This window comes from Oncorhynchus mykiss, chromosome 5 (genome assembly GCF_057628025.1).
Source record: "Oncorhynchus mykiss isolate SJ-2025 chromosome 5, ASM5762802v1, whole genome shotgun sequence".
Classification (NCBI taxonomy): domain Eukaryota; kingdom Metazoa; phylum Chordata; class Actinopteri; order Salmoniformes; family Salmonidae; genus Oncorhynchus; species Oncorhynchus mykiss.
In genome coordinates this window covers 27,617,710-27,645,071 of record NC_143026.1, presented here as the reverse complement: position 1 = coordinate 27,645,071, position 27,362 = coordinate 27,617,710, and the positions used below count along the sequence as shown (strand labels likewise).

Here is a 27,362-nt window from a genome sequence, read left to right as displayed (position 1 = left end):
TTAGGCCAGTTGTATGCTGCTTTGCGATCTATTAACAGTAAGGCTTGCATTGAATAGGCTACATTTTTTTATTAATGCATTTGGCAATATTCAATTCATAAGCACAAAACATATAAATAAAAGCATTCACTGTGAAAGTTGATATGATACATGTAGGCCATTCATCTATAGCTTATGCGCAGCACTTAGTTCAATTGATCTAATCAGTTATTGTTTTCTTGTGCAAACCGCGGGCATCTCCTGCACCTATGACATTTCTCTCAAAACACAGGGATGTTGATTCTTGGAGTTTGCCAAAAAACAGTAGGTTATTCTGGCTGGAATTGTTGCTCCCCTTCCATGTAAATGTTAATTCGGATGGGACTAAATTTACAGATATTGTGTTTTGTCCTTGTTCATATTACATTACACGACTTCCCCCAGTAAAACTAATCCTGTCCAAATAGGTCACAGGGCCTGACCTATAGCATATCATGATCACATCAATAAATTGTTTATAACAAACTCTGAACGCTGTTACACGTGACAGTAAAATGGATGCAGAGGACGTGGCAAATAAACACGAAACACGAAACGGATGGATGTTTACTGGTTGCTCAGGAGGTAAAGGAAAAGTCTGATGTATGGAATAAACGTGAGTAGTTGTGTAAAACACTGGATATCAAGAAAAATAAAGTAAGGAGCAAGCACTTCGTGCATATTATGTGTACCGAACCGGCGCTGTATTGATTACAATAAATCTATTTTTCTGACTGTTTAGAACAATGTAAACAACACAAAATACCAGAGAGTCTGTTGTAACCTTTTTTTTGTTAAGCCTTTATTACAGCAAAGACTAAACAGTCACATTCATTCATGAATGCAATTTTAGAAATGGAAAGGTTTAAGCTTATTATTCACGACTCGCTCATTTTGTTTTAAAACAAATTCTTGATTGCATGTCAAATCATGAATGACTCGTATGCTGTGTGATGACATGAATTTCTGAATGGTTGATACAGTAGACTATATAAGTATTGAAATAAAGGCTTAAGTAAGTTACTGTATTAAGACTAAACAGGCCTACAGATCAATGGGGGTTACATAAGGCTGCTATAATAAGCCTACCAATGATAATTACATTACTTATGATCATAATAGTAATATAAATAATAAGGAGCTCAAGAAAAAGCAGCGTTGTTATTATAAATATAATTTCCCTGAACATTTTTGGAGGCGTGTAGCCAACACTAAATAAATTATAAAAATACCAGAGAGGCTGTTTTAACAAAAAAAAGTTGAAAGCCTTTATTAAAGCAGAGGTTAAAAACAGCCGAATGTGTGAAATGATTTACTTGACATGTTGTTGCATGAGGCTTGGTGCTCACAGAATCAGTAGGCTATTAATCAAATAGGTAACAATTGCAATATCTGTCTTATTTCTGTAGATGTATTGAGGATTTATAAAGCAAGGTACATTTTAAGAGTTAATTTGGGGTTTCCTTTCTCCTCACTTTTCGTAGATAATAAGGCAAAGTCTGTTTTCTCAACTCCTCATTCTGCTGCTGCCTTTGGTCTCAACACCTATATGCTGGTTAACTTCGCTATTATGTACAAAGCAACATGGTCTGGGAAGAGGCACAAATTTAACAGCGCACTGTGTTTCTGAACCGCGGACAGCGACCTCTTATCCAATGAGGGAGAAAGCACATTTGTTAAAAATAAAGTATTATTTTTGTTAGTGGTGCACCATTGTTTTTATGTAGTATAACCATTTACAATTTCTGTAGCACATGTCTCCACAATGGAGAGAGAGAGATATATATATATATATATATATATATATATATATATATATATATACACACACACAGTGCCTTGCGAAAGTATTCGGCCCCCTTGAACTTTGCGACCTTTTGCCACATTTCAGGCTTCAAACATAAAGATATAAAACTGTATTTTTTTGTGAAGAATCAACAACAAGTGGGACACAATCATGAAGTGGAACGACATTTATTGGATATTTCAAACATTTTTAACAATTCAAAAACTGAAAAATTAGGCGTGCAAAATTATTCAGCCCCTTTACTTTCAGTGCAGCAAACTCTCCAGAAGTTCAGTAAGGATCTCTGAATGATCCAATGTTGACCTAAATGACTAATGATGATAAATACAATCCACCTGTGTGTAATCAAGTCTCCGTATCAATGCACCTGCACTGTGATAGTCTCAGAGGTCCGTTAAAAGCGCAGAGAGCATCATGAAGAACAAGGAACACACCAGGCAGGTCCGAGATACTGTTGTGAAGAAGTTTAAAGCCGGATTTGGATACAAAAAGATTTCCCAAGCTTTAAACATCCCAAGGAGCACTGTGCAAGCGATAATATTGAAATGAAAGGAGTATCAGACCACTGCAAATCTACCAAGACCTGGCCGTCCCTCTAAACTTTCAGCTCATACAAGGAGAAGACTGATCAGAGATGCAGCCAAGAGGCCCATGATCACTGGATGAACTGCAGAGATCTACAGCTGAGGTGGGAGACTCTGTCCATAGGACAACAATCAGTCGTATATTGCACAAATCTGGCCTTTATGGAAGAGTGGCAAGAAGAAAGCCATTTCTTAAAGATATCCATAAAAAGTGTTGTTTAAAGTTTGCCACAAGCCACCTGGGAGACACACCAAACATGTGGAAGAAGGTGCTCTGGTCAGATGAAACCAAAATTGAACTTTTTGGCAACAATGCAAAACGTTATGTTTGGCGTAAAAGCAACACAGCTGAACACACCATCCCCACTGTCAAACATGGTGGTGGCAGCATCATGGTTTGGGCCTGCTTTTCTTCAGCAGGGACAGGGAAGATGATTAAAATTGATGGGAAGATGGATGGAGCCAAATACAGGACCATTCTGGAAGAAAACCTGATGGAGTCTGCAAAAGACCTGAGACTGGGACGGAGATTTGTCTTCCAACAAGACAATGATCCAAAACATAAAGCAAAATCTACAATGGAATGGTTCAAAAATAAACATATCCAGGTGTTAGAATGGCCAAGTCAAAGTCCAGACCTGAATCCAATCGAGAATCTGTGGAAAGAACTGAAAACTGCTGTTCACAAATGCTCTCCATCCAACCTCACTGAGCTCGAGCTGTTTTGCAAGGAGGAATGGGAAAAAATGTCAGTCTCTCGATGTGCAAAACTGATAGAGACATACCCCAAGCGACTTACAGCTGTAATCGCAGCAAAAGGTGGCGCTACAAAGTATTAACTTAAGGGGGCTGAATAATTTTGCACGCCCAATTTTTCAGTTTTTGATTTGTTAAAAATGTTTGAAATATCCAATAAATGTCGTTCCACTTCATGGTGTACCTGTCTGATTCGCGCCTGTGAGTGGACTGATCCATTGTGGAGATATACATATACATACACACACACACACACACACACATACACTTTTTTTGTTACTGGTCTACTAAATGGGGTTTGACCTACCGTAGTGTAACTTTCTTCATGAATTTTTAACTACCGTTGCCTGATTTTCATGCGAAAGTACCTCTCCTGTCCAAAGATTTCTATTTTATTGGCTTAAAGTCTTGAGTGTTGAAATACACATTTTTAAAAGACTATCCTAAGGTTATTTTAGCAATGCTGCACACTTCATAGCAAGTATTCCGTCACTTATAATGAAATAGCTCTGACCATTACATAAAGAATCACCTTTGCCAAATTAAATCTAGCCTATTTAAGCCTATTTAAATTAAATAGTTTTGAAGGGTTTAAGTGAAATATGGTGTTTAATTCCCAAACTGACTGAGTCCTCATGTAATTTGTGTTAATTTTGTCCCCTCACGCTTGTGCGCCCTTGAGTAGTGGGGCTTTAGCAATTATCCACGTGGGGACACGAGACGCATAAAAATATTTTTCTTGTTAGATGGGAATTTGTCTTTGATTCCTCAGTCCTTTACTATGAGATCAATTGCAATAGAAAAGTGTGGTGTTATAAGGTCAGCTTGGCTTCGATCTGCTTTAGTTTTTGTCAGCTCATAGCGCTCTTTATATCCTTAACTATGCAGGATGGATGGAATGATGATTTTGAATTAATCCAATGTTTTTGTCTCATGCAGTATTTTTCAATAAATCTACCGTTCCATTCCCCTCACTCTTTTATTATGTATGTTTTTCTTACACAGAGGAAGAATACAAGCGTCTGAGTGAAGCTCTGGCAGATGAAGGCACCTTTAACGCAGTGGGCTTCCGCTACAGCGCAGACTACTACGACCCTTCCCAACCCACTGAGGAAGAGGAGGCCAACAGGGAGACGGGTGAGCACACACACGCATAAAGCACACACATTTAAATTATGTATTTGAATCCACAAATGACATACATCACAAAAAATTCTAGTAAACTCACACATATATTTACAATACCTCTTGATACCACTTGTTACCCCTTGAAACCACTGAGAATCTTTCTTTGACCTGCCGTTAGGGGAGAGAGAGGAGAAAGAGAGAGACATACATCTCACACTAGACACATGAATATACTGGTGGAGAGGCTCACTAATATTACCCCTCTGTGGAAAGGTGAGACTCTCACTAATATGTTGGGTTGTTTTGCACAAGAAACGTCTGAAGGTCCCCCGGTACCAATTTAAAAAATGAATGGAAGTATATTTCCTGATCTTTCTTATATCTTTCAGATATTCAGACAAATACTTAAGAACAAACTTCCTTTAGATTTTTTTTGGGGGGGACTGTTTGCTGTTCCATGTAGTGAATCTGTTATTCAATACGTATGCATGGGCTAATAGCAGTAAGGCTAAATTCTATATTTAAAATTCTAAAACCAATAGCTAAATAATCCTTGGTTATGACCTTCTTAAAACAATGTAATATAGTTTAGTAGAAACCCCCTGGCTAGGTCTTAGTCTGTTAAGGGTTAAGTTAATTATTTTAATATAAGCAATCTATTCATGTTTTTTAACACTATAATTTGTTTGCGAGCATGATAGCTGTACTTTTAGTTTGTGGTTGATGCAGCTTGTTTGCCATGAGCCAATCAGCGTTTCTCAACTATTCTGAAAAAAAATATCATTGCAGCGTGTGAAGTGTTGGTCCCATGTTTCATGAGCTAAAATAGAAGATCCCATACATTTTCCGTACTCACAATAGCTTATTTCTTTCAAATTGTGTACATAAATTAGTTTACATCCCTGTTAGTGAGCATTTCTCCTTTGCCAAGATAATCCATCCATCTGACAGGTGTGGCATATCAAGAAGCTGATTAAACAGCATGATCATTACACAGGTGCACATTGTGATGGGGACAAAAAAAGGCCACTCTAAAATGTACCGTTTTGTCACACAACACAGTGCCACAGATGTCTCAAGTTTTGAGGGAGCGTGCAATTGGTATGCTGACTGCAGGAATGTCCACCAGAGCTGATGCCAGAGAATTTAATGTTTATATGTCTACCATAAGCTGTTTTAGAATTTGGCAGTACATCCAACTGGCCTCACAACCGCAGACCACTTGTAACTATGCCATCTCAGGACCTCCACATCAAACTTTAAAAAAAATAATTCTGATTGCAGTTTGGTGTCGTAACCAACTTCAGTGGAAAAATGTACACCTTTGATGGCCACTGGCACGCTGGAGAAGTGTGCTTTTCACGGATGAATCCCGGTTTCAACTGTACCGGGCAGATGGCAGACAATGTGTATGGCGTTGTGTGGGCGAGCGGTTTGCTGATGTCAACGTTGTGAACATAGTGTACCATGGTGGTGGTGGGTTTATGGTGTGGGCAGGCAGGCATAAGTTACAGACAACGTTGATGCCAATTTGAATGCACAGAGATACCATGATGAGATCCTGAGGCCCATTTTCCTGACATCCATCCGCCGCCATCACCTCATGTTTCAGCATGATAATGCACGGCCCATGTCGCAAGGATCTGTACACAATTCTGAAAATATCGCAGTTCTTTCATGACCTGCATACTCACCAGACATGTCACCCATTGAGCATGTTTGGGATGCTCTGGATCAATGTGTACGACAGTGTGTTGTAGGCTTGGGCAGTATACCATATTCCTGGATATTTTGAAATAGCCGCAGGATGGTTTTTCAATACTGTTGAAACTATTTCTTATGTTTTTTTTTAGCAACTTTTTAAATACCTACAGTCAACTTGTGCAATACATTAGGAGATAAAGAAAATCCCGTTCTTGATTTCACCTGTCACATAATTTTTCATTGAAGCTTACCGGTAGTCCCCAGTCACGTGGTGTTTACAAGCACACAACAACTAGAGACTGGAGCCTTGTGAGTCACTCACTGTTGTGCTGCATGCGGCAGGTGTTCTAGTTACGTTATGAAATTCATAAGTCCAGTTTTGCCAGCAAGATGTCTTATAACTAATAAATTAACTGTTTAAAATGTGCAAATGCTCAGCAATTGTGCATTTGGTTTGATAATTTTGTAGCTAGTTAGCTTTCTAGTGGTTAGCTTCTTCCAAAATCAAGCTTCACTTGGTAAAAGCAGAGAATCCCCTCCTGGATCAAGAGCCTTGATGTCTAATATTTGGTTTGTGATTGCTGCAAACTGTGAGCAGTATTTCTGAGTTACTTATGTGTCTTTGAGCTGGGGTTTCTGTCGAACAAGTAGTTTAGGTCAAAGATTGTATAAAATGTTTGCAATGCGCTCGTTAGCATTTAGTTAGCATTCTCTATGGGATTGTACATGTATTGTTAGCATTACTAACCTTCGGATTACAGAGGCCCAGTGGGGTTTGAAAGTAGCCCCCCTTCTGTTCAGTGCCGGTATTACAGAATATCCTTTTATGGCACAAGGTCAGTATGAAGGTAGGACAACCTGGATACCGCCCAAGCCTAGCATGTTCCAGTTCCCGACAATATCCAGCAACTTTGCACAGCCATTGAAGAGGAGTGGGACGACATTCCACAGGCCACAATCAACAGTCTGATCAATTATGAGAAGGAGATGTTGTGCAGCCTGAGGCAAATGGTGGTCACACCAGATACTGACTGGTTTTCTGATCCACACCCCTCTAGCAAGCAAGCTAGCTAGCAAAATGGCTAATGGCTAATTTTGAAGTGGTCTAAACGTACAAATAACATTCTGACATGAACAAATGTATTCGAAATCGCATTCATACCTGAAAGGGAGAAATATACAAATAAATCACACGGCAATGTAGCTTTGGCTTCAAGTCACTTGTAATGAGTGAGCTGGGAAGCCCTGTAGGATTTTTAAAAATAAATTATTTTAGCTAGGCAACTCAGTTAAGAACAAATTCTTATTTACAATGACGGCCTAACGGGGAACAGTGGGTTAACTGCCTTGTTCAGGGGCAGAACGACATATTTGTACCTTGTCAACTCAGGGATTCGATCCAGCAACCTTTCTGTTACTGGCCCAACGATCTAACCACTTGACTGGCTACCTGCCGCCCCAATTTCTGGCTATAACTAATCAAACTCAGATCAGACATCAATAAAACACACAGATTGTATAATCAACATTTAGATACATTAATATCATGTTACTTAAATTGTGATTCTGTATTTTTGTTATTAAGGCACTTTTCATTTTATCACAAAAGCACGTGAATGCATCCAACTCGTATTTACGACTTCAAAGCTGAAATTACCACCTTCCCAATTGCTTATGAACACAGCATTATACAGTGCCTTGCGAAAGTATTCGGCCCCCTTGAACTTTGCGTCCTTTTGCCACATTTCAGGCTTCAAACATAAAGATATAAAACTGTATTTTTTTTGTGAAGAATCAACAACAAGTGGGACACAATCATGAAGTGGAACGACATTTATTGGATATTTCAAACTTTTTTAACAAATCAAAAACTGAAAAATTGGGCGTGCAAAATTATTCAGCCCCTTTACTTTCAGTGCAGCAAACTCTCTCCAGAAGTTCAGTGAGGATCTCTGAATGATCCAATGTTGACCTAAATGACTAATGATGATAAATACAATCCACCTGTGTGTAATCAAGTCTCCGTATAAATGCACCTGCACTGTGATAGTCTCAGAGGTCCGTTAAAAGCGCAGAGAGCATCATGAAGAACAAGGAACACACCAGGCAGGTCCGAGATACTGTTGTGAAGAAGTTTAAAGCCGGATCTGGATACAAAAAGATTTCCCAAGCTTTGAACATCCCAAGGAGCACTGTGCAAGCGATAATATTGAAATGGAAGGAGTATCAGACCACTGCAAATCTACCAAGACCTGGCCGTCCCTCTAAACTTTCAGCTCATACAAGGAGAAGACTGATCAGAGATGCAGCCAAGAGGCCCATGATCACTCTGGATGAACTGCAGAGATCTACAGCTGAGGTGGGAGACTCTGTCCATAGGACAACAATATATATGCACAAATCTGGCCTTTATGGAAGAGTGGCAAGAAGAAAGCCATTTCTTAAAGATATCCATAAAAAGTGTTGTTTAAAGTTTGCCACAAGCCACCTGGGAGACACACCAAACATGTGGAAGAAGGTGCTCTGGTCAGATGAAACCAAAATTGAACTTTTTGGCAACAATGCAAAACGTTATGTTTGGCGTAAAAGCAACACAGCTCATCACCCTTAACACACCATCCCCACTGTCAAACATGGTGGTGGCAGCATCATGGTTTGGGCCTGCTTTTCTTCAGCAGGGACAGGGAAGATGGTTAAAATTGATGGGAAGATGGATGGAGCCAAATACAGGACCATTCTGGAAGAAAACCTGATGGAGTCTGCAAAAGACCTGAGACTGGGACGGAGATTTGTCTTCCAACAAGACAATGATCCAAAACATAAAGCAAAATCTACAATGGAATGGTTCAAAAATAAACATATCCAGGTGTTAGAATGGCCAAGTCAAAGTCCAGACCTGAATCCAATCGAGAATCTGTGGAAAGAACTGAAAACTGCTGTTCACTGAGCTCGAGCTGTTTTGCAAGGAGGAATGGGAAAAAACTTCAGTCTCTCGATGTGCAAAACTGATAGAGACATACCCCAAGCGACTTACAGCTGTAATCGCTGCAAAAGGTGGCGCTACAAAGTATTAACTTAAGGGGGCTGAATCATTTTGCACGCCCAAATTTTCAGTTTTTGATTTGTTAAAAAAGTTTGAAATATCCAATAAATGTCGTTCCACTTCATGATTGTGTCCCACTTGTTGTTGATTCTTCACAAAAAAATACAGTTTTATATCTTTATGTTTGAAGCCTGAAATGTGGCAAAAGGACGCAAAGTTCAAGGGGGCCGAATACTTTCGCAAGGCACTGTACAACCCCTCCCACCTGTTCCCCTCTAGCCAATGCCAAAGTGCCCCTCCCTCAGCAGATGGTACAGTACTACTGCTGTGTGTCTGAGTACTGATGACAGCACTATCACCTGGCACTGCCTGGGATTACTCGGCAGTACAAAACTCCTCTACTTGTGTGTGTGGGTGCGTGTGCGTGCGCGTGCGCTCGTCTCTGTTGTGGTATCGGCAGCCGGGGCACACCTTGGGCGACCAGCGGTGCGCCTGATTAAATCGGCACAAGACAAATCTATGCTGTGCTCCTTGGCTGCAATGTTTGGCATTAATGTGCTTAACCTCTACATCCATCTGCAGCCTCCCCACATTGAACTAAAGCATACAATTTTAATCAAATTTCAAGCTGACCTATCCGTGTGTTATGTTACACTGGGGGGGGGGGTTAGATGTTGTAAATGTTGGACCACCACCTCCCAGAAAGTTAAGAGTATGTAAAGCTGAAACTGAGTGCTTCGGGCAATGTGGCCGAATGAGAGTGGGTAGAGGAGGGAGAGGAGGAAACATTGAGTGCTTGTAATGTGTCACAGTGACTAGGTTGAATCCTAATCTCTCTTCTTCTCTCTCTCCCTGACCTTGTGGGTTGTTCCTCGTCAGAAGAAACAGAGCCGCAGGAGAGCGAGGAACCCTTTGTGGCACCCCCGGGCCTGGCGATCCCCCCCGATGTGGAGCTGGTGAGTACCCTGCACTACTTCATGCTTTAATTAACATGATAGACCACAGGGTTGCAGAATGGGGTTTTAACCCATAAGTCTAAGCCGGGGGCGGTTCTACTAAGCTATATGGATTTGTGTTTAAAGGTCATATCAAGGATCATTTAGCTATTTTATTTTGAAGTTTAAGACCCATTTGAAGTATTAAAATATATATATATATATATATTTGATTAATGTTTTTATTTGGCCTTACTGCTATTAGCCCATACAAACGCATTGAATAAGAGATTCACTACATGGAACAACAGAACGTCCCCCCCAAAAATCTAAAGGAAGTTAGTTTTGAAGTGTCTGTCCTATATCTGAGGGATATAAGAAAGACCAGGAAACATATAAGTTACAAGTTTTTAGAGAGCTTTCAATTGTCAATTGAATGTTAATTTCTCTACCATAACCTGTCATTTTAGAGAATTGTGGTCCAACCGGCCTCACAACCGCAAACCACGTGTATGGCGTTGTGTGGGCGAGTGGTTTGCTGATGTCAATATTGTGAACAGAGTGCCCCATGGTGGAGTTGTGGTATGGGCAGGCATAAGCTACAGACAATGAACACCGTTGCATTTTATCGATGGTAATTTGAATGCACAGAAATCCCGTGACGAGATCCAGAGGCCTATTTTTTTAAGGTATCTGTGACCAACAGATGCATATCTGTATTCCCAGTCATGTGATATCCATAGATTAGGGCCTAATGAATTTATTTCTATTGACGGATTTCCTTATATGAATTGTAACTCAGTAAAATCTTTGAAATTGTTGCATGTTGCGTTTATATTTTTGTTCAGTATACATTTGAACAATGGTGGGTCCGAGATCCAACGGTTTACATAACACTCCCTATTATGGAGCCATGGAGAGGGAAAAGGAAGGGATCGGAGCAGCAAACAGCAGAACTTGCTTGCGAGTGTTGTGCGTGTGATAGACAGTGACTGGTGCAGTATTGACGTAGCGATGCTGATCAGACTGCAGACAGACCAATAGACAGACACAGACAGGCACAGACAAGTGGTGAGTCGAACGATAAGGAGTCTTATCTGGGGGATGGTATTGAGGTCATCACTCACATCCTGCAGCCTGGGAGGAGACTGAGAAGAGGAGTCTGCTGTGCTGCTTTAGTTTGTGTCAGTCAGTATCATCCCAGTCCACTAGGACAGACTTTCCACTCCACTGCTGCTGCTTCTCCCATTGACCGCCGGTTGCCTTTCATCTGCAGGGTCCTTCCAACTCAAGAAGGGGAGGCTTTCATCTCAGCATGGCCTTGATTTTTTCTCTCTCTCTCTCTCTCTCTCTCTCACCCTACAGACTTCAGACTGACACAAACACACACACAAACTTACATACACCCTGGGACATGCATACACACATAGTAATTCAATATAGATGCCGCTGACAGAGAGATCTTCCTCACTCTGGCTGTCAGTGTCCTCTGTGATGTCCAGACACACATGCGCATCCTTTCCATGTGTCCTTGTAATGAGATTTTGATTGGGTACCCTGCAAAGCCCTTCCAATTGCACCGTTTTGAAACAGCCAATTAGTCAAAGCTGGCGCTATTCTCAGAATATCTGATTTGAACTATTAATTTGGGGATATGGCTGTGTTTCCCCCGTTATCACAGGCAGTCTGACAGCCTGAGGGGTTGGGAGAAGGAATCGTCTCTCTCTCTGCTCTTCCTTTCTGTGTTTCATGATTCCATAAGAAGTTCCTCGTTAAAATTCAAAATTGCAAGGTTATTTGCCGCTACAGAGTTTATGCTCTCGCAAAACTCGCAAGTGTGTGTGTAGTGGAATGTTACTACAGAGTTCAGGCCCAAGCGTCTTCTCTCCAAAGGTTTTCATTTGATGAGAAATGTGTGTTTTTGCTAGTTTTTTCTTAGGGTAACTAACGAGAATGATTCATCATTGAAAGTACACAGTCACAGTGATATTGAGTAATCGAGTCCCAATGATTTCCATCTTGTATGTATTTAGTAAATGATTGTTAGTGAAGAAGCTATTAAACCTCTTCTACAGGCTTTAGGAAATATAATTTGGTTGATCCCCCACAAAGAATTAACTGCCACACTTAAAAACCTGTTTCATGTCATGTTGTAGCGTATTTAGCTTTTTCTTCTTTGCTTCTGAAGTGATTACTATTGTGCCTCAGTTATTAAATACAGTTACATTAACTTACCTTAAAGGAGAGTCTGGGGCCGTATGTATCAAGCATCTCAGACAAGGTGTGCTGATTTAGGATCCCCATTGCCTGTTAGATCACAACGAATAATGTTACATGGAAAAAGGGGCCTTGATCCTACAGTCGTGGCCAAATCTTTTGAGAATGACACAAATATTAATTTCCACAAAGTTGCTGCTTCAGTGTCTACATATTTTTGTCAGATGTTACTATGGAATACTGAAGTATAATTACAAGCATTTCATAAGTGTCAAAGGCTTTTATTGACAATTACATGAAGTTGATGCAAAGAGTCAATATTTGCAGTGTTGACCCTTCTTTTTCAAGACCTCTGCAATCCGCCCTGGCATGCTGTCAGTTAACTTCTGGGCCACATCCTGACTGATGGCAGCCCATTCTTGCATAATCAATGCTTGGAGTTTGTTAGAATTTGTGGGGTTTTGTTTGTCCACCTGCCTCTTGAGGATTGACCACAAGTTCTCAATGGGATTAAGGTCTGGGGAGTCTCCTGGCCATGGACCCAAAATATCAATGTTTTGTTCCCTGAGCCACTTAGTTATCACTTTTTCCTCAAGGCAAGGTGCTCCATCATGCTGGAAAAGGCATTGTTCGTCACCAAACTGTTCCTGGATGGTTGGGAGAAGTTGCTATTGGAGGATGTGTTGGTACCATTCTATATTCATGGCTGTGTTCTTGGGCAATTTTCTGACTGAGCCCACTCCCTTGGCTGAGAAGCAACCCCACACATGTATGGTATCATGATGCTTTACTGTTGGCATGACACAGGACTGATGGTAGCGCTCACCTTGTCTTCTCTGGACAAGCTTTTTTCCGGATGCCCCAAACAATCGGAAAAGGGATTCATCAGAGAAGATTACTTTACCCCAGTCCTCAGCAGTCCGATCCCTGTACCTTTTGCAGAATATCAGTTTGTCCCTGATGTTTTTCCTGGAGAGAAGTGGCTTCTTTGCTGCCCTTCTTAACACCAGGCCATCCTCCAAAAGTCTTCGCCTCACTCTGTGTGCAGATGCACTCACACCTGCCTGCTGCCATTCCTGAGCAAGCTCTGTACTGGTGGTGCCCCGATCCTGCAACTGAATCAACTTTAGGAGACGGTCCTGGCGCTTGCTGGACTTTCTTGGAAGCATTCATAACAATTGAACCGCTCTCAAAGTTCTTGATGATCTGATAAATGGTTGATTTAGGTGCAATCTTACTGGCAGCAATATCCTTGCCTCTGAACCCTTTTTGTTCAAAGCAATAATGACGGCACATGTTTCCTTGCAGGTAACCATGATTGACAGAGGAAGAACAATGATTCCAAGCACCACCCTCCCTTTGAAGCTTCCAGTCTGTTATTCGAACTCAATCAGCATGACAGAGTGATCTCCAGCCTTGTTCTCGTCAACACTCACCCCTGTGTTAACGAGAGAATCCCTGACATGATGTCAGCTGGTCCCTTTGTGGCAGGGCTGAAATGCAGTGGAAATATTTGGGGGATTCAGTTCATTTGTGTGGCAAAGAGGGATTTTGCAATTAATTGCAATTCATCTGATCACTCTTCATAACATTCTGGAGTATATGCTAATTGCCATCATACAAACTGAGGCAGCAGACTTTGAAAATTAATATTTGTGTCATTCTCAAAACATTTGGCCACGACTGTAGATCCGCATTCCTACTCTTGCTTGATACATACATCCCCAGGTTGTCACCTATCCTTAACCCCACATATAGTTTGACTTAGTGTGTGTCCTCTTCCCCTTTCCAGCCAGCGACCACCAAAACCCATGCCATCATTGAGAGGACCGCCAACTTTGTGTGCCTGCAGGGGGCCCAGTTTGAGATTGTTTTGAAAGCCAAGCAGTCTGGCAACTCCCAGTTTGACTTCCTGAACTTCGAACACTACCTGAACCCCTACTACAAACACATCCTGAAGGTCATGAAGGAGGGCCGCTATACCTCTGCCTCCGACAAGCAGGACTTACAGGGTGAGTCACAGAGATTAACAAAAAGGGTTTATATAGAATGAGTTGTACATCATGGGATACATAGTATATGTTACTATCTAATACATACTTCATGTGGAAATCTTAGAGAACAGTGGCACAGAATACATTTTAAAGGGATACTTCGGGATTTTGGCAATGAAGCCCTTTATCTATTGCACGCGGAGACATAAAAATGGTATTCACAAGTTCATCTGACTGGGGAAGTACATAAAGGGCTCCATTACCAAAATTCTGAAGTGTCCCTTTAACAACAGAATACATTAATAGAATTCAGAATAAATGGAGTACTTATTACTGTAGTATGCAACTATAGTATTGTTAGTTTCTAAATATCAGAGTACGAACTCGACGGACACTAAAAACTTCAACCAAAGGATCTAACAGCTGAACAGACAAAGACATGGTTCCACCAGTGGTAGTATATATTTTGCAGTTAGGCTAGTGGTTAGAGCATTGGGCCAGTAACTGAAAGGTTGCTATCCCTGAGCTGACAAGTTAAAAATCTGTTGTTCTGCCCCTGAACAAGGCAGTTAACCCACTGTTCCTAGGCTGTCATTGTAAATCAGAATTTGTTCTTAACTGACTTGCCTAGTTAAATAAAGGTTAAATAAAATATATATATACCCCAATTTGGGTTGGAATCTCCTCCTTCTCTCTAAAGATTACATCTCTGTTGCTAGGCAGGAAATTAAGGGATGCGGGCAATAAACTGTTCCTTCTCCCTTAACCTGACCTGACCTCGGCCCCCTTCCTCACTAATCCACAGCTCCCCACCCTTATCAGTGCCTGCCAAGATGTGTCTTTCCTTCACTCAGTACATTCCAAGCTTAATTGCCTCTACCATATACATCCCTCCTACAGATAACCTTTTTCAGATTAAACATTTTGATATTTTTCTTTAAAGGTTACAATAGCACTGCTAATGAGACTAATGGCAAATCTGCCTTTGCATGTGCCAATTTTGTATAATGCAGCTTTAACAGAATATTACCTTCCAGTGTAAAAACCATGGACATTAAAAACAAAACAAAAATTAAGTGAGAATGAGGTATTGGTCTGAGGCTGAAAAAATAAGTTAAATTCACATGAGCACCACAATGCCTACTAAACCCATGCTCTACCAGGGTTTTCCAACACACAGCTTTGACCTACTACATGACCTCTGTCATTGCCAACAAAGGGTATATAACAAAGTATTGAGATAAACTTGTGTTATTTACCAAATACTTATGTTCCACCATAATTTTCAAATAAAATCATTAAAAATCCTACAATGTGATTCTCTGGATTTTTTTTCCTCATTTTTTCTGTCATAGTTTAAGTGTACCTATGATGAAATTTACAGGCATCTCTCATCTTTTTAAGTGGGAGAACTTGCACAATTAGTGGCTGACTAAATACTTTTTTTGCCCCACTGTATGTTTGTCTGTTCTATTTAAAATAATAATAACCTTCTCAAACGGCTTAATTCACACTTCAGAGGAATAATGGACGTATTAAAATAATTAAAATATACATTAAATACATTCAAATATACATTTTATACATTAAAATATAATAATGTATATAATGTATACAAAATCCTCATCAATCTATGCACACTACCCCATAATGACGAAGTGAAAACTGTTTTTTAGAAATGTGTGCATATTACTTACAAGCAGAAATACCTTATTTACATAAGTATTCAGACCCTTTGCTTTGAGACTTGAATTTAAGCTCAGGGCATCCTGTTTCCATTCATCATGCATATTTCTCAGAATGAGAACGTGTTGCAAATTCTTATGTAAATGTGCCTTTTTATGCTCATTGCACATTTTATAAAACACAGACTAGACAGCTAGCACATAAGTCTGTGGCTAAAATGCTGCTAGTGGTATGTGATACATGTTCATTGATACTCTTGTTTTAGTAGGGTCTGCTCTGTTCTACATTTTGTGAGTTGAGCCATGAAAAGGGTGTTGTTAGAAAGGTTTTTGTCTATTACAGTAAAACAATATCTCTAAGCGTTTCGGTGTCCATTTTACCGATTCTGTTGGACCAATCCTCAAATGCAAATAGCGAGTTTCAACTGCTTCTTGTCAGAGAGGATGTTGTTATTCGTCTTTGTTGTGAGTGGTAGGGGAAGGGGCTCGGTGTCTGTGTTTGAGTGGGAAGGAGCACAGTGCACACTGGACTGAAGCAGCAAAGCAGACGAGACCAAAAAGACAGAACGCTCATAAAAACGAAGAAAAAAAAGATAAACCTCTTGTGATCCAGGCATTTGGAACAATACGCTAAAGCATAAATTCGAAATAATTTGATATTGCCCAGCCCTAAGCTCAAGCTATATTTTGACAGAGGGGAAATCCGTATGAACGAGAACAACTTTATGAAAGTGGATAACCCTGTGACACCTGTAATATATGCACTCCCTACTAACCCCCCCGCATGCTCTATTATTAACCGGAAAAGGGAGCCTGACAGAACAGATATCCTGTATTTTTGACTCATTTCTCAAGCCGCATCTCCTCTTTACCCTCCTTCACAAGGGACTCTATTGACATTATTTATGTACTCTGACTTTCTTTTTTGACCAGCGCCCTACAGACTCTCTGCCTAGCTCCTCATGTGTCAGAGGCCTAGCAGAGCTGGTACTCGCAAAAAACAGTTATGTTTAGAAGTTACTTTTTCCCACTTTTTCCCATGGCACTCAATTATGGCAATATTAGACTCTTAGAACATGATCACATTCTCAACCCTGAGCAAAATCCCTTTCTATCCAAGGTCAAACTATATTGACTATATTGGTATTATTTGATGGGATCTGGCTAGCTGGCCAACCCGTGGACCAAACTTATCTGGCAGGCTGGAGCTATGGTCCTGCCGGCCAGATACAGTGCATTTGGAAAGTATTCAGAGCCCTTGACTTTTTCCACATTTTGTTACATTACAGCCTTATTCTAAAATAGATTGAATTTAACATATTCCTCAACAATACCCCAGAAATCAAAAGTTTTTTTGAAATGTTTGCAAATATATATAAAATAAACATACCTTATTTATGTAAGTATTCAGACCCTTTGCCATGAGACTCGACATTTTTCTCAGATGCATCCTGTTTCCATTGATCGTCCTTGAAAAGTTTCTTCATTGGAGTAGACCTGTGGTAAATTCAATTGATTAGGCATACAGTGCCTTGCGAAAGTATTCGGCCCCCTTGAACTTTGCGACCTTTTGCCACATTTCAGGCTTCAAACATAAAGATATAAAACTGTATTTTTTTGTGAATAATCAACAACAAGTGGGACACAATCATGAAGTGGAACGACATTTATTGGATATTTCAAACTTTTTTAACAATTCAAAAACTGAAACATTGGGCGTGCAAAATTATTCAGCCCCATTACTTTCAGTGCAGCAAACTCTCTCCAGAAGTTCAGTGAGGATCTCTGAATGATCCAATGTTGACCTAAATGACTAATGATGATAAATACAATCCACCTGTGTGTAATCAAGTCTCCGTATAAATGCACCTGCACTGTGATAGTCTCAGAGGTCCGTTAAAAGCGCAGAGAGCATCATGAAGAACAAGGAACACACCAGGCAGGTCCGAGATACTGTTGTGAAGAAGTTTAAAGCCGGATTTGGATACAAAAAGATTTCCCAAACTTTAAACATCCCAAGCAGCACTGTGCAAGCGATAATATTGAAATGGAAGGAGTATCAGACCACTGCAAATCTACCAAGACCTGGCCGTCCCTCTAAACTTTTAGCTCATACAAGGAGAAGACTGATCAGAGATGCAGCCAAGAGGCCCATGATCACTCTGGATGAACTGCAGAGATCTACAGCTGAGGTGGGAGACTCTGTCCATAGGACAACAATCAGTCGTATATTGCACAAATCTGGCCTTTATGGAAGAGTGGCAAGAAGAAAGCCATTTCTTAAAGATATCCATAAAAAGTGTGGTTTAAAGTTTGCCACAAGCCACCTGGGAGACACACCAAACATGTGGAAGAAGGTGCTCTGGTCAGATGAGACGTTATGTTTGGCGTAAAAGCAACACAGCTCATCACCCTGAACACACCATCCCCACTGTCAAACATGGTGGTGGCAGCATCATGGTTTGGGCCTGCTTTTCTTCAGCAGGGACAGGGAAGATGGTTAAAATTGATGGGAAGATGGATGGAGCCAAATACAGGACCATTCTGGAAGAAAACCTGATGGAGTCTGCAAAAGACCTGAGACTGGGACGGAGATTTGTCTTCCAACAAGACAATGATCCAAAACATAAAGCAAAATCTACAATGGAATGGTTCAAAAATAAACATATCCAGGTGTTAGAATGGCCAAGTCAAAGTCCAGACCTGAATCCAATCGAGAATCTGTGGAAAGAACTGAAAACTGCTGTTCACAAATGCTCTCCATCCAACCTCACTGAGCTCGAGCTGTTTTGCAAGGAGGAATGGGAAAAAATGTCAGTCTCTCGATGTGCAAAACTGAGAGAGACATACCCCAAGCGACTTACAGCTGTAATCGCAGCAAAAGGTGGCGCTACAAAGTATTAACTTAAGGGGGCTGAATAATTTTGCACGCCCAATTTTTCAGTTTTTGATTTGTTAAAAAAGTTTGAAATATCCAATAAATGTCGTTCCACTTCCTGATTGTGTCCCACTTGTTGTTGATTCTTCACAAAAAAATACAGTTTAATATCTTTATGTTTGAAGCCTGAAATGTGGCAAAAGGTCGCAAAGTTCAAGGGGGCCGAATACTTTCGCAAGGCACTGTATATAAGGTCCCACAGTTGACAGTGCATGTCAGAGCAAAAACCAAGCCACGAGGTCAAAGAAATTGTCTGTAGAGCTCCGAGACAGGATTGTGTTGAGGCACAGATCTGGGGAAGGGTACCAAAAAATGTCTGCAGCATTGAATATCCCTAAGAACACAGTGGCCTCCATCATTCTTAAATGGAAGAAGTTTGGAACCACCAAGACTCTTCCAAGAGCTGGCCACCCGGCCAAAATGAGCAATCTGGGGAGAAGGGCCTTGGTCAGGTAGGTGACCAAGAACCCAATGGTCACTCTGACTGAGCTCCAGAGTTCCTCTGTGGAGATGGGAGAACCTTCCAGAAGGACAACCATCTCTGCAGCACTCAGGCATTTATGTTAGAGTGGCCAGACGGAAGCCACTCCTCAGTAAAAGGCACATAACAGCCCACTTGGAGTTTGCCAAAAGGCACCTAAAGACTCTCAAACCATGAGAAACAAGATTCTATGGTCTGATGAAACCAAGCTTCAACTCTTTGGCCTAAATGCCCAGTCTGAAGGAAGCCTGGCACTATTCCTATGGTGAAGCATGTTGGTGGCAGCATCATGCTGTGGGGATGTTTTTCAGCGGCATGGACTGAGAGACTAGTCAGGATCAAGGGAAAGATAAACTTTCTGAAAACTGCTCCAGAGTGTTCAGGACCTCAGAATGGGATGAAGGTTCACCTTCCAACAGGACAACGACTCTAAGCACACAGCCAAGACAATGCAGGCATGGCTTTAGGACAAGTCTCTGAATGTCCTTGAGTGGCCCAGCCAGAGGCTGGACTTCAACCTGATCAAACATCTCTTGAGAGACCTGAAAATAGCTGCGCAGTGACGCTCCCCATCCAACCTGACAGAGCTAGAGAGAACCTGCAGACAAAAATGGGAGAAACTCAACCAAATACAGGTGTTCCAAGCTTGTAACTACATCCCCAAGAATGCTCGATGCTGTAACCACTGTCAAAGGTTCTTCAACCAAGTACTTAGTAAAGAGTCTGAATACTTATGTTATTGTCATATTTCTTTTTTTTATTGTAAAACATTTCCAAAAATTTCTAAAACCTGTTTTTGCTTTGTCTTTATTGGATATTGTGCGTAGAAAAAACAATTTACTCAATTTTAGAATAAGGCTGTAACCTAACAAAATGTGGAAAAGGTCAAGCGGTCTGAATACTTTTCCGAAGGCATTGTATAAAGGTCCGGCCAAATGCTCTACAGGATCAAAAGTATGTGGACACCTGCTCATCAAACATCTCATTCCAAAATCATAGGCATGAATATGGAGTTGGTCCCCCCCTTTGCTGCTATAACAGCCTCCACTCTTCTGGGAAGGCTTTCCACTAGATGTTGGAACATTGTTGTGTGGACTTGCTTCCATTCAGTCATGAGCATTAGTGAAGTCGGGCGCTGATGTTGGGCTAGTAGGCCTGGCTCGCAGTTTGGGTTCCAATTCATCTCAAAGGTGTTCAATGGGGTTGAGGTCAGGGCTCTGTGCAGGCCTGTCAAATTCTTCCACACCGATCTCGACAAACCATTTCTGCATGAACCTCGCTTTGTGCACCGGGGCATTGTCAAGCTGAAACAGGGAAGGAGCTTCCCCAAACTGTTACCACAAAGTTGGGAGCACAGAATCGTCTAGAATGTCATTGTATGCTGTAGCTTTAGGATTTCACTGAACCTAAGGGGCCTAGCCCGAACCATGAAAAACAGCCCCAGACCATCCTTCTCCACCAAACTTTACAGTACACATTTTGCATTAGGGCAGGTAGCGTTCTCCTGGCATCTGCCAAACCCAGATTCGTCTGTCGGACTGCCAGATTTTGAAGTGTGATTCATCACATCACCAGAGAATGCATTTCCGCTGCTCCAGATTCCAATGATGGCGAGCTTTACACCACTCCAGCCGACGCTTGGCATTGCGCATGGTTAGTTTAGGCTTCTGTGTGGCTGCTCGGGCATGGAAATCCTTTTTTTGACGCTCCGGATGAGCAGTTCTTGTGCTGACTTTGCTTCCATGCCTTTGCTTCCGAGGACAGATTATTTTTTTCTGCGCTGCAAGCTTCAGCACTCAAAGTCCCATTCTGTGAGCTTGTCAAATCAAATTTTATTGGTCACATACACGTGGTTAGCAGATGTTAATGAGAGTGTAGCGAAATGCTTGTGCTTCTAGTTCCAACCGTGGAGTAATATCTAACAAGTAATCTAACAATTTCACAACCACTACCTTATATCCACAAGTGTAAAGGAATGAATAAGAATATGTACATATAAATATATGGATGAGCGATGGTCGAACGGCATAGGCAAGATGCAGTAGATGGTATAGAGTACAGTATATACATATAAGATGAGTAATGTATGTAAACATTCTATAAAGTGGCATTGTTTAAGTGACTAGTGATACATATATTACGTCCAAATGTGAATTATAAAAGTAGCTAGAGATTGAGTCTATGTTGGCAGCAGCCACTCAACGTTAGTGATGGCTGTTTTACCACTTGAGACCTTGAGATAGAAGCTGTTTTTCAGTCTCTCGGTCCTAGCTTTGGTGGACTTGTACTGACCTCGACTTCTGGATGATAGCGGGGTGAACAGGCAGTGGCCCGGGTGGTTGTTGTCCTTGATGATCCTTTTTGCCTCCCTGTGACATCAGGTGGTGTAGGTGTCCTGGAGGGCAGGTAGTTTGCCCCCTGTGATGTGTTGTGCAGACCTCACTACCCTCTGGAGAGCCTTACGGTTGTGGGCAGAGCAGTTGCTGTACCAGGCCGTGGTACAGCCTGACAGGCTGACAGATTTTGCATCTGTAAAAGTTTGAGTGTTCTTCGTAACAAGCCAAATTTCTTCAGCCTCTTGTCTGTGTGGGTGGACCATTTCTGTTTGTCCGTGATGTGTACGCCAAGGAACTTAACTTTCCACCTTCTCCACTACTGTCCCGTCGATGTGGATAGGGGGGTGCTCCCTCGCTCTTTCCTGAAGTCCACGATCATCTCCTTTGTTTTGTTGACGTTGAGTGTGAGGTTGTTTTCCTGACACCACACTCCGAGGGCCCTCACCTCCTCCCTATAGGCCATATCGTCGTTGTTGGTAGTCAAGCCAACCACTGTAGTGTCGTCTGCAAACTTGATGATTGAGTTGGAGGCGTGCATGGCCACACAGTCATGGGTGAACAGGGAGTACAGGAGAGGGCTGAGAACACACCCATGTGGGGCCCCTGTTTAGATGATCAGTAGGGTGTTGTTTCCTACCCTCACCACCTGGGGGCGACCCGTCAAAGTCCAGGATCCAGTTGCGCAGCACGGGGTCGAGACCCAGGGTTTCGAGCTTAATGACGAGTTTGGAGGGTATTATGGTGTTAAATGCTGAGCTGTAGTCAATGAACAGCATTCTTACATAGGTATTCCTGTTGTACAGATGGTTTAGGGCAGTGTGCAGTGTGGTTACGATTGCGTCGTCTGTGGACCTATTGGGGCGGTAAGCAAATTGGAGTGGGTCTAGGGTGTCAGGTAGGGTGGAGGTGATATGATCCTTGACTAGTCTCTCAAAGCACTTCATGAAGACGGAAATGAGTGCTACGGGGCAATAGTAATTTAGCTTAGCTTTCTTGGGGACAGGAACAATTGTGGCCCTCTTGAAGCATGTGGGAACAGCAGACTGGGATAGGGATTTATTGAATATGTCCGTAAACACGCCAGCCAGCTGGTCTGCGCATGCTCTGAGGACGCGGCTAGCGATGCCGTCTGTGCCGGCAGCCTTGTGAGGGTTAACACGTTTTAAATGTTTTACTCATGTTGGCTGCGGTAAAAGAGAGCCCGCAGGTTTTGATAGTGCGCCTTGTCGGTGGCACTGTATTGTCCTCAAAGCGAGCAATGAACTTGTTTTGTTTGTCTCGGAGCAAGACATCAGTGTCCGCGACGGGACTGGTTTTCTTTTTGTAGTCCGTGATTGACTGTAGACCCTGCCACATTCGTCTCGTTTCTGAGCCGTTGAATTGCGACTCTACTTTGGCTCTACACTGATGCTTAGCTTGTTTGATTGCCTTGCGGAGGGAATAGCTACACTGTTTGTAAACGGTCACCTTGCCATGATTAAAAGCAGTTGTTTTTGCTTTCTGTCTTGCACGAATGCTGCCATCAATCCACGGTTTCTGGTTGGGGAAGGATGTAATAGTCATTGTGGGTACCACATCACCAATGGACTTGCTAATAAACTCACTCACCGAATCAGCGTATACGTCAATGTTATTGTCCGATTCTTTCCGGAACATATCCCAGTCCTCGTGATCGGAGCAATCTTGACGCGTGGAATCAGATTGGTCGGACCAGCGTTGAACAGACCTGAGCACGGGCGTTTCCTGTTTCACTTTCTGTCTATAGGTTGAGAGCAGCAAAATGGAGTCGTGGTCAGATTTGCCGAAAGGAGGGCGAGGGAGGGCTTTGTATGCGTCGCAGAAATTAGAGTAGCAATGATTCAGGGTGTTGCCAGCTCGGGTCGCTCATTTGATATGCTGATCAAATTTAGGGAGCCTTGTTTTCAGATTAGCCTTGTTAATAAAATCCCCAGCTACAATAAATGCAGCCTCAAAATCTGTGGTTTCCAGTTTACATAGAGTCAAATTAAGTTATTTCATGGCCGTCGAGGTATCTGCTTGGTGTGTGCTAAGCTGTCATCAAGGCAAAGGGTGGCTACTTTGATGAATTTCATCTAAAATATATTTGGATTTGTTTAACACTTTTGTGGTTACTACAGTTACTACAGCTCACTCTCCAGTGATGTCCGATGAGTTTGTGCCAAAAGCCTATCTCTCTCTTGTTTTACTTTGTAAAACAATATTTTGAAGTTTATTACAGCATACGGATTCTAGTCTTCTCTTTTCAGCAGGTGCCATTTGCTTTCCAACCTGTGTTTTCCCTCGATTGCATTTTTAATATTGCGAAAGGCCTGTTTTTATCTGCATTCTGTTCACTGACAGATTTGCCGCATGCTCCCGTCTGTAGGCTATGCCTTATTGGGCTACACACAATCCACAGCTAGGGTATTTTTTTAAAAGAAGCTATTGATCCTCGGTGGCTAATTTATGGGCCTACTCATGGTGTAGTAGGCTATTCTGAATTATTTAATTTCTTTCTGAACAGACAACTGTAATTCTATAACTTTGGCAAATGTATTTCAATTTATCAGGGGTGCTGCAGCTCCTCCAGAAGACTTTGCCCATCTATGATTCTATAGGGAAATAAATTAATTGCAATGCTGGAGAGATGAGAGTTGCAGGCACATGTCTATCAGAGCAGAGAAAGGGAGAGCGATCATATAAAGTTAATCTCATTCTTGTTCTGTGAGAGATGCAGGTGCACTTATCACACGGTCACTCCCAAGCATTGGTTTTAAACATAGGTTAGGTTAGTCCTGTCCGGCCCAACTTGACTCAACTCAGAATATCTGGCCCGGGCTGAAAATCTACTTTTTCACTTAGTTTTTTTTGTGGGGGGGCAGGAGAATTAATGACATATTGATTGCCTTTATTATAATTTTTACATAGCAAAAAGTGGAAATTATTGTTCATGCCATGAGAGGTACCAGATATTGCCAAATAGGTTCCGGAACAAAAGAGTACGAATCGGAGAGGTGGCGGATCCTGTTCTGGGAAGATCCGGCTCAAATTAAGCATTGGAAGTCGGAGATTTCCGAGGTCCCAGTTGTTTTGAACGCTGCATTAGTCTCCGCTGCATCTCAGCCGAGCGAGGGAAAGAACAGCAGAGTCAGCCTCTCATGGTCCCTGCTCTCTCCTTCCTTTCCTCCAGGTGAGGCTGACCAGGTGAGGCTGACTCATTTCGTATTCTTCTGTATGTAAATTCTAAACACTCCGATATGTTACGAAGTACAATTCGTATTATAATTTACGAATTAGCAAAACGTATAAAATATTATGAATTTGTAAAATGCATGATATGTTATGTATTCTAGCTAGGTGGCTAACGTTAGCTAGCTGGCTAACGTTAGCTAGGCTAGGGGTTAGGATTAAGGTTAGGGTTAAGTTTAGGAGTTAGGTTGAGGGGTTAAGGTTAGATGAAGTGTTAGCTAAAAGGGTTAGGGGAAGGGTTAGCTAATTAGTTCAAAGTAGCTAAAAAGTAGTAAGTAGTTGAAAAGTGGCTAATTAGCTAAAATGATAAAGTTGCCTGTAATGAGATTCGAACTCGCAACCATCTGTGTTGGTATTTTATTAGGAAAGTAGCAGCTACTCTTCCTGGGGTCCACACAAAACATGACATAATACAGAACATTAACAGACCAGAACAGCTCAACAGCAGAACTAAATCAATGTAAAAAAAAGGCACACGTGGCCTACATATCAATACAAAATCTATCCAGGCCCAACTTAACATAGCATACTAATCTGATTGTCCTGGATTTTAAATTGACTATGTTACGTCTAGTCTATGAGACCAGGCTGGTGAGAGGGGACACAGTTTTCACGTCTACCTCGTGCACAAATTCATGTTGTTCCTATGACCAGAGAATGTGAAATATTCCTTGATATTAAAATAGACATGACAAGCTGCTAAAATAATAAAAATGCAGAGTTATCACCACACTTGTTGAGACATGAACTCACTCATAAAAACAGCAGTTATTTGCTGTATTCTTTTACAGTCTCTCGCTGGTCATGGTTTTAGAATTTATGGTATCATGTAGGATAGTATCAATCTTTGCTGTGACCGGGGGTCGTGGAAACTTAAAGCACGGTGATTTGAGCTGTCCGATTGGCCAGCGCAGTAGGCGCACTCGATTTAGCCACATATCTCCCGGTCTGCTAGGAATGCCTTTAAGATGGACCAGTTAATCGCGGCATTGTGAATTCTTTATTTTTCAGCTTCAGACCAATACCTACTTCTTACTTAAAACAGTTTTTTGTTTGTAATATTCTTCATTCATACTTCAATATATTTTCTGTAGACTCTGATGATTCGGATGATGATGGGGATGGCAACTACCTCCACCCGAGCCTGTTTGCTCCTAAGAAGAGCTCTCGCCTTGAGGAGCTGATGAAGGTAAGGACTAGTGTGTGCTCTGACTAGTGTGTACTTTACCTGGCCCAACATGACCTCTACCTTAATGCTTATTATTTTCCCTGAGTGTTTTCATCTATTGAAGATGGTCTGAGAGGTGCATTTTACTGTACACTGGGCTGAGATTATTGGATATGAGAAACCATTACTGTGAAAAGCACTTGTGAATTCTTCACTATATTGCTTTGTTCTGTTTTATTCAGACAAATAGTTATCTTTGCTGCAGAGGGAAGAAAACTGTACGACTATAGACTGAGTTCATTTGAGGGCCTTTCTGGATCAATTATCTCCCATCTATAGAGGCTTTGCCTGTTCTTTCCAACCCACAATATGTATATTAAATGTTCATATTACATTTTTTATAGGGATTAACCATTTGGTAATTGCGCCAATGGTTAGGTTTCTAATGTTCAAAAGTCCATACACTTCTGAATTAATAGCACATTATTGTTAAGTTGTTCTATTCGATGGCACAATTTGGCCTGAGTTCAAAGCATCTCACTTCAAAGTGCTTTAGACCTGAATATCAAGAGAATGCCATCTTTCCTTTAGAACTGTGAAGTCTGTTCATTGAAAGGGTTTTGATAACTCATATGCCAACTCTTTTTGATTACTCCAGATTGCACACCATAAGGCTGGAGACACCATTATAAATCAACAGTATGTTTATAAATTATTCAAAGGCCACACTAATAAATGACTTGCGATAAGTAGGTTATACCACATAACATAGAGAAATATAGCATAAATAAACTGTTTCTCTGCCATGACTTGTTGCCCATCACATAAGCTAGAGGTGTCTCACAGTTTCACAACTCTATATCTTCCCATTGTTGAGGCTAATAAAATAGCTTCTGATTGTTGTTATAAGCCTTCTAACCAGATCTATTTGTGTTGTAGCCTCTCCAAGTCATGGACCCAGACCATCCACTGGCAGCGCTGGTCCGGAAAGCCCGACAGGAACAGAACGGAGCCGCCGCTGCAGCTGCCTCCGCCATGGCAACCAAGCCAGAGGAAGTACCCGCAGAGCCGGCTGTGCCAGCCACACCGGCAGAGTACACAGCTGACCGTGAGTACAGTTTCTCATCTATGAGAGTCAAACTGGGCAACTGTGAAATCCAATACCTGAGGAGATTTCATATTGGCTCCGAGGGAGCCTCTTCATCTCAGTTTAGTCCTGGTCCACTTCATTTCTCTTCCCATTTTCTTTTTCATTTCCCTTTCGACAAGAGCTCCGTCTCAGACAGGCAGAGTGCCACTCAATTGTCTAGTATTGATCA

At 41.6% G+C, this 27,362-nt stretch overlaps 1 protein-coding gene across 11 annotated transcripts in view; it reads left to right on the top strand.

Moving 5' to 3' along the window:
• The window catches only part of LOC110522882 (splicing factor, suppressor of white-apricot homolog), a 173,900-nt gene that overhangs the window by 5,074 nt on the left and 141,464 nt on the right, over positions 1–27,362 (top strand). For 6 of the 11 annotated variants that reach the window (XM_090234359.1, XM_090234362.1, XM_090234364.1 and 3 more), the window contains exons 3-7: positions 4,171–4,302; positions 9,920–9,996; positions 13,985–14,204; positions 25,970–26,064; positions 26,983–27,151. In XM_090234359.1, the coding sequence (XP_090090485.1) occupies positions 4,171–4,302; positions 9,920–9,996; positions 13,985–14,204; positions 25,970–26,064; positions 26,983–27,151 (693 nt within the window). The remainder of the gene's footprint in view (positions 1–4,170; positions 4,303–9,919; positions 9,997–13,984; positions 14,205–25,969; positions 26,065–26,982; positions 27,152–27,362) is intronic. The other 5 variants (XM_090234360.1, XM_090234365.1, XM_036977163.2 and 2 more) reach the window with 1 other exon arrangement.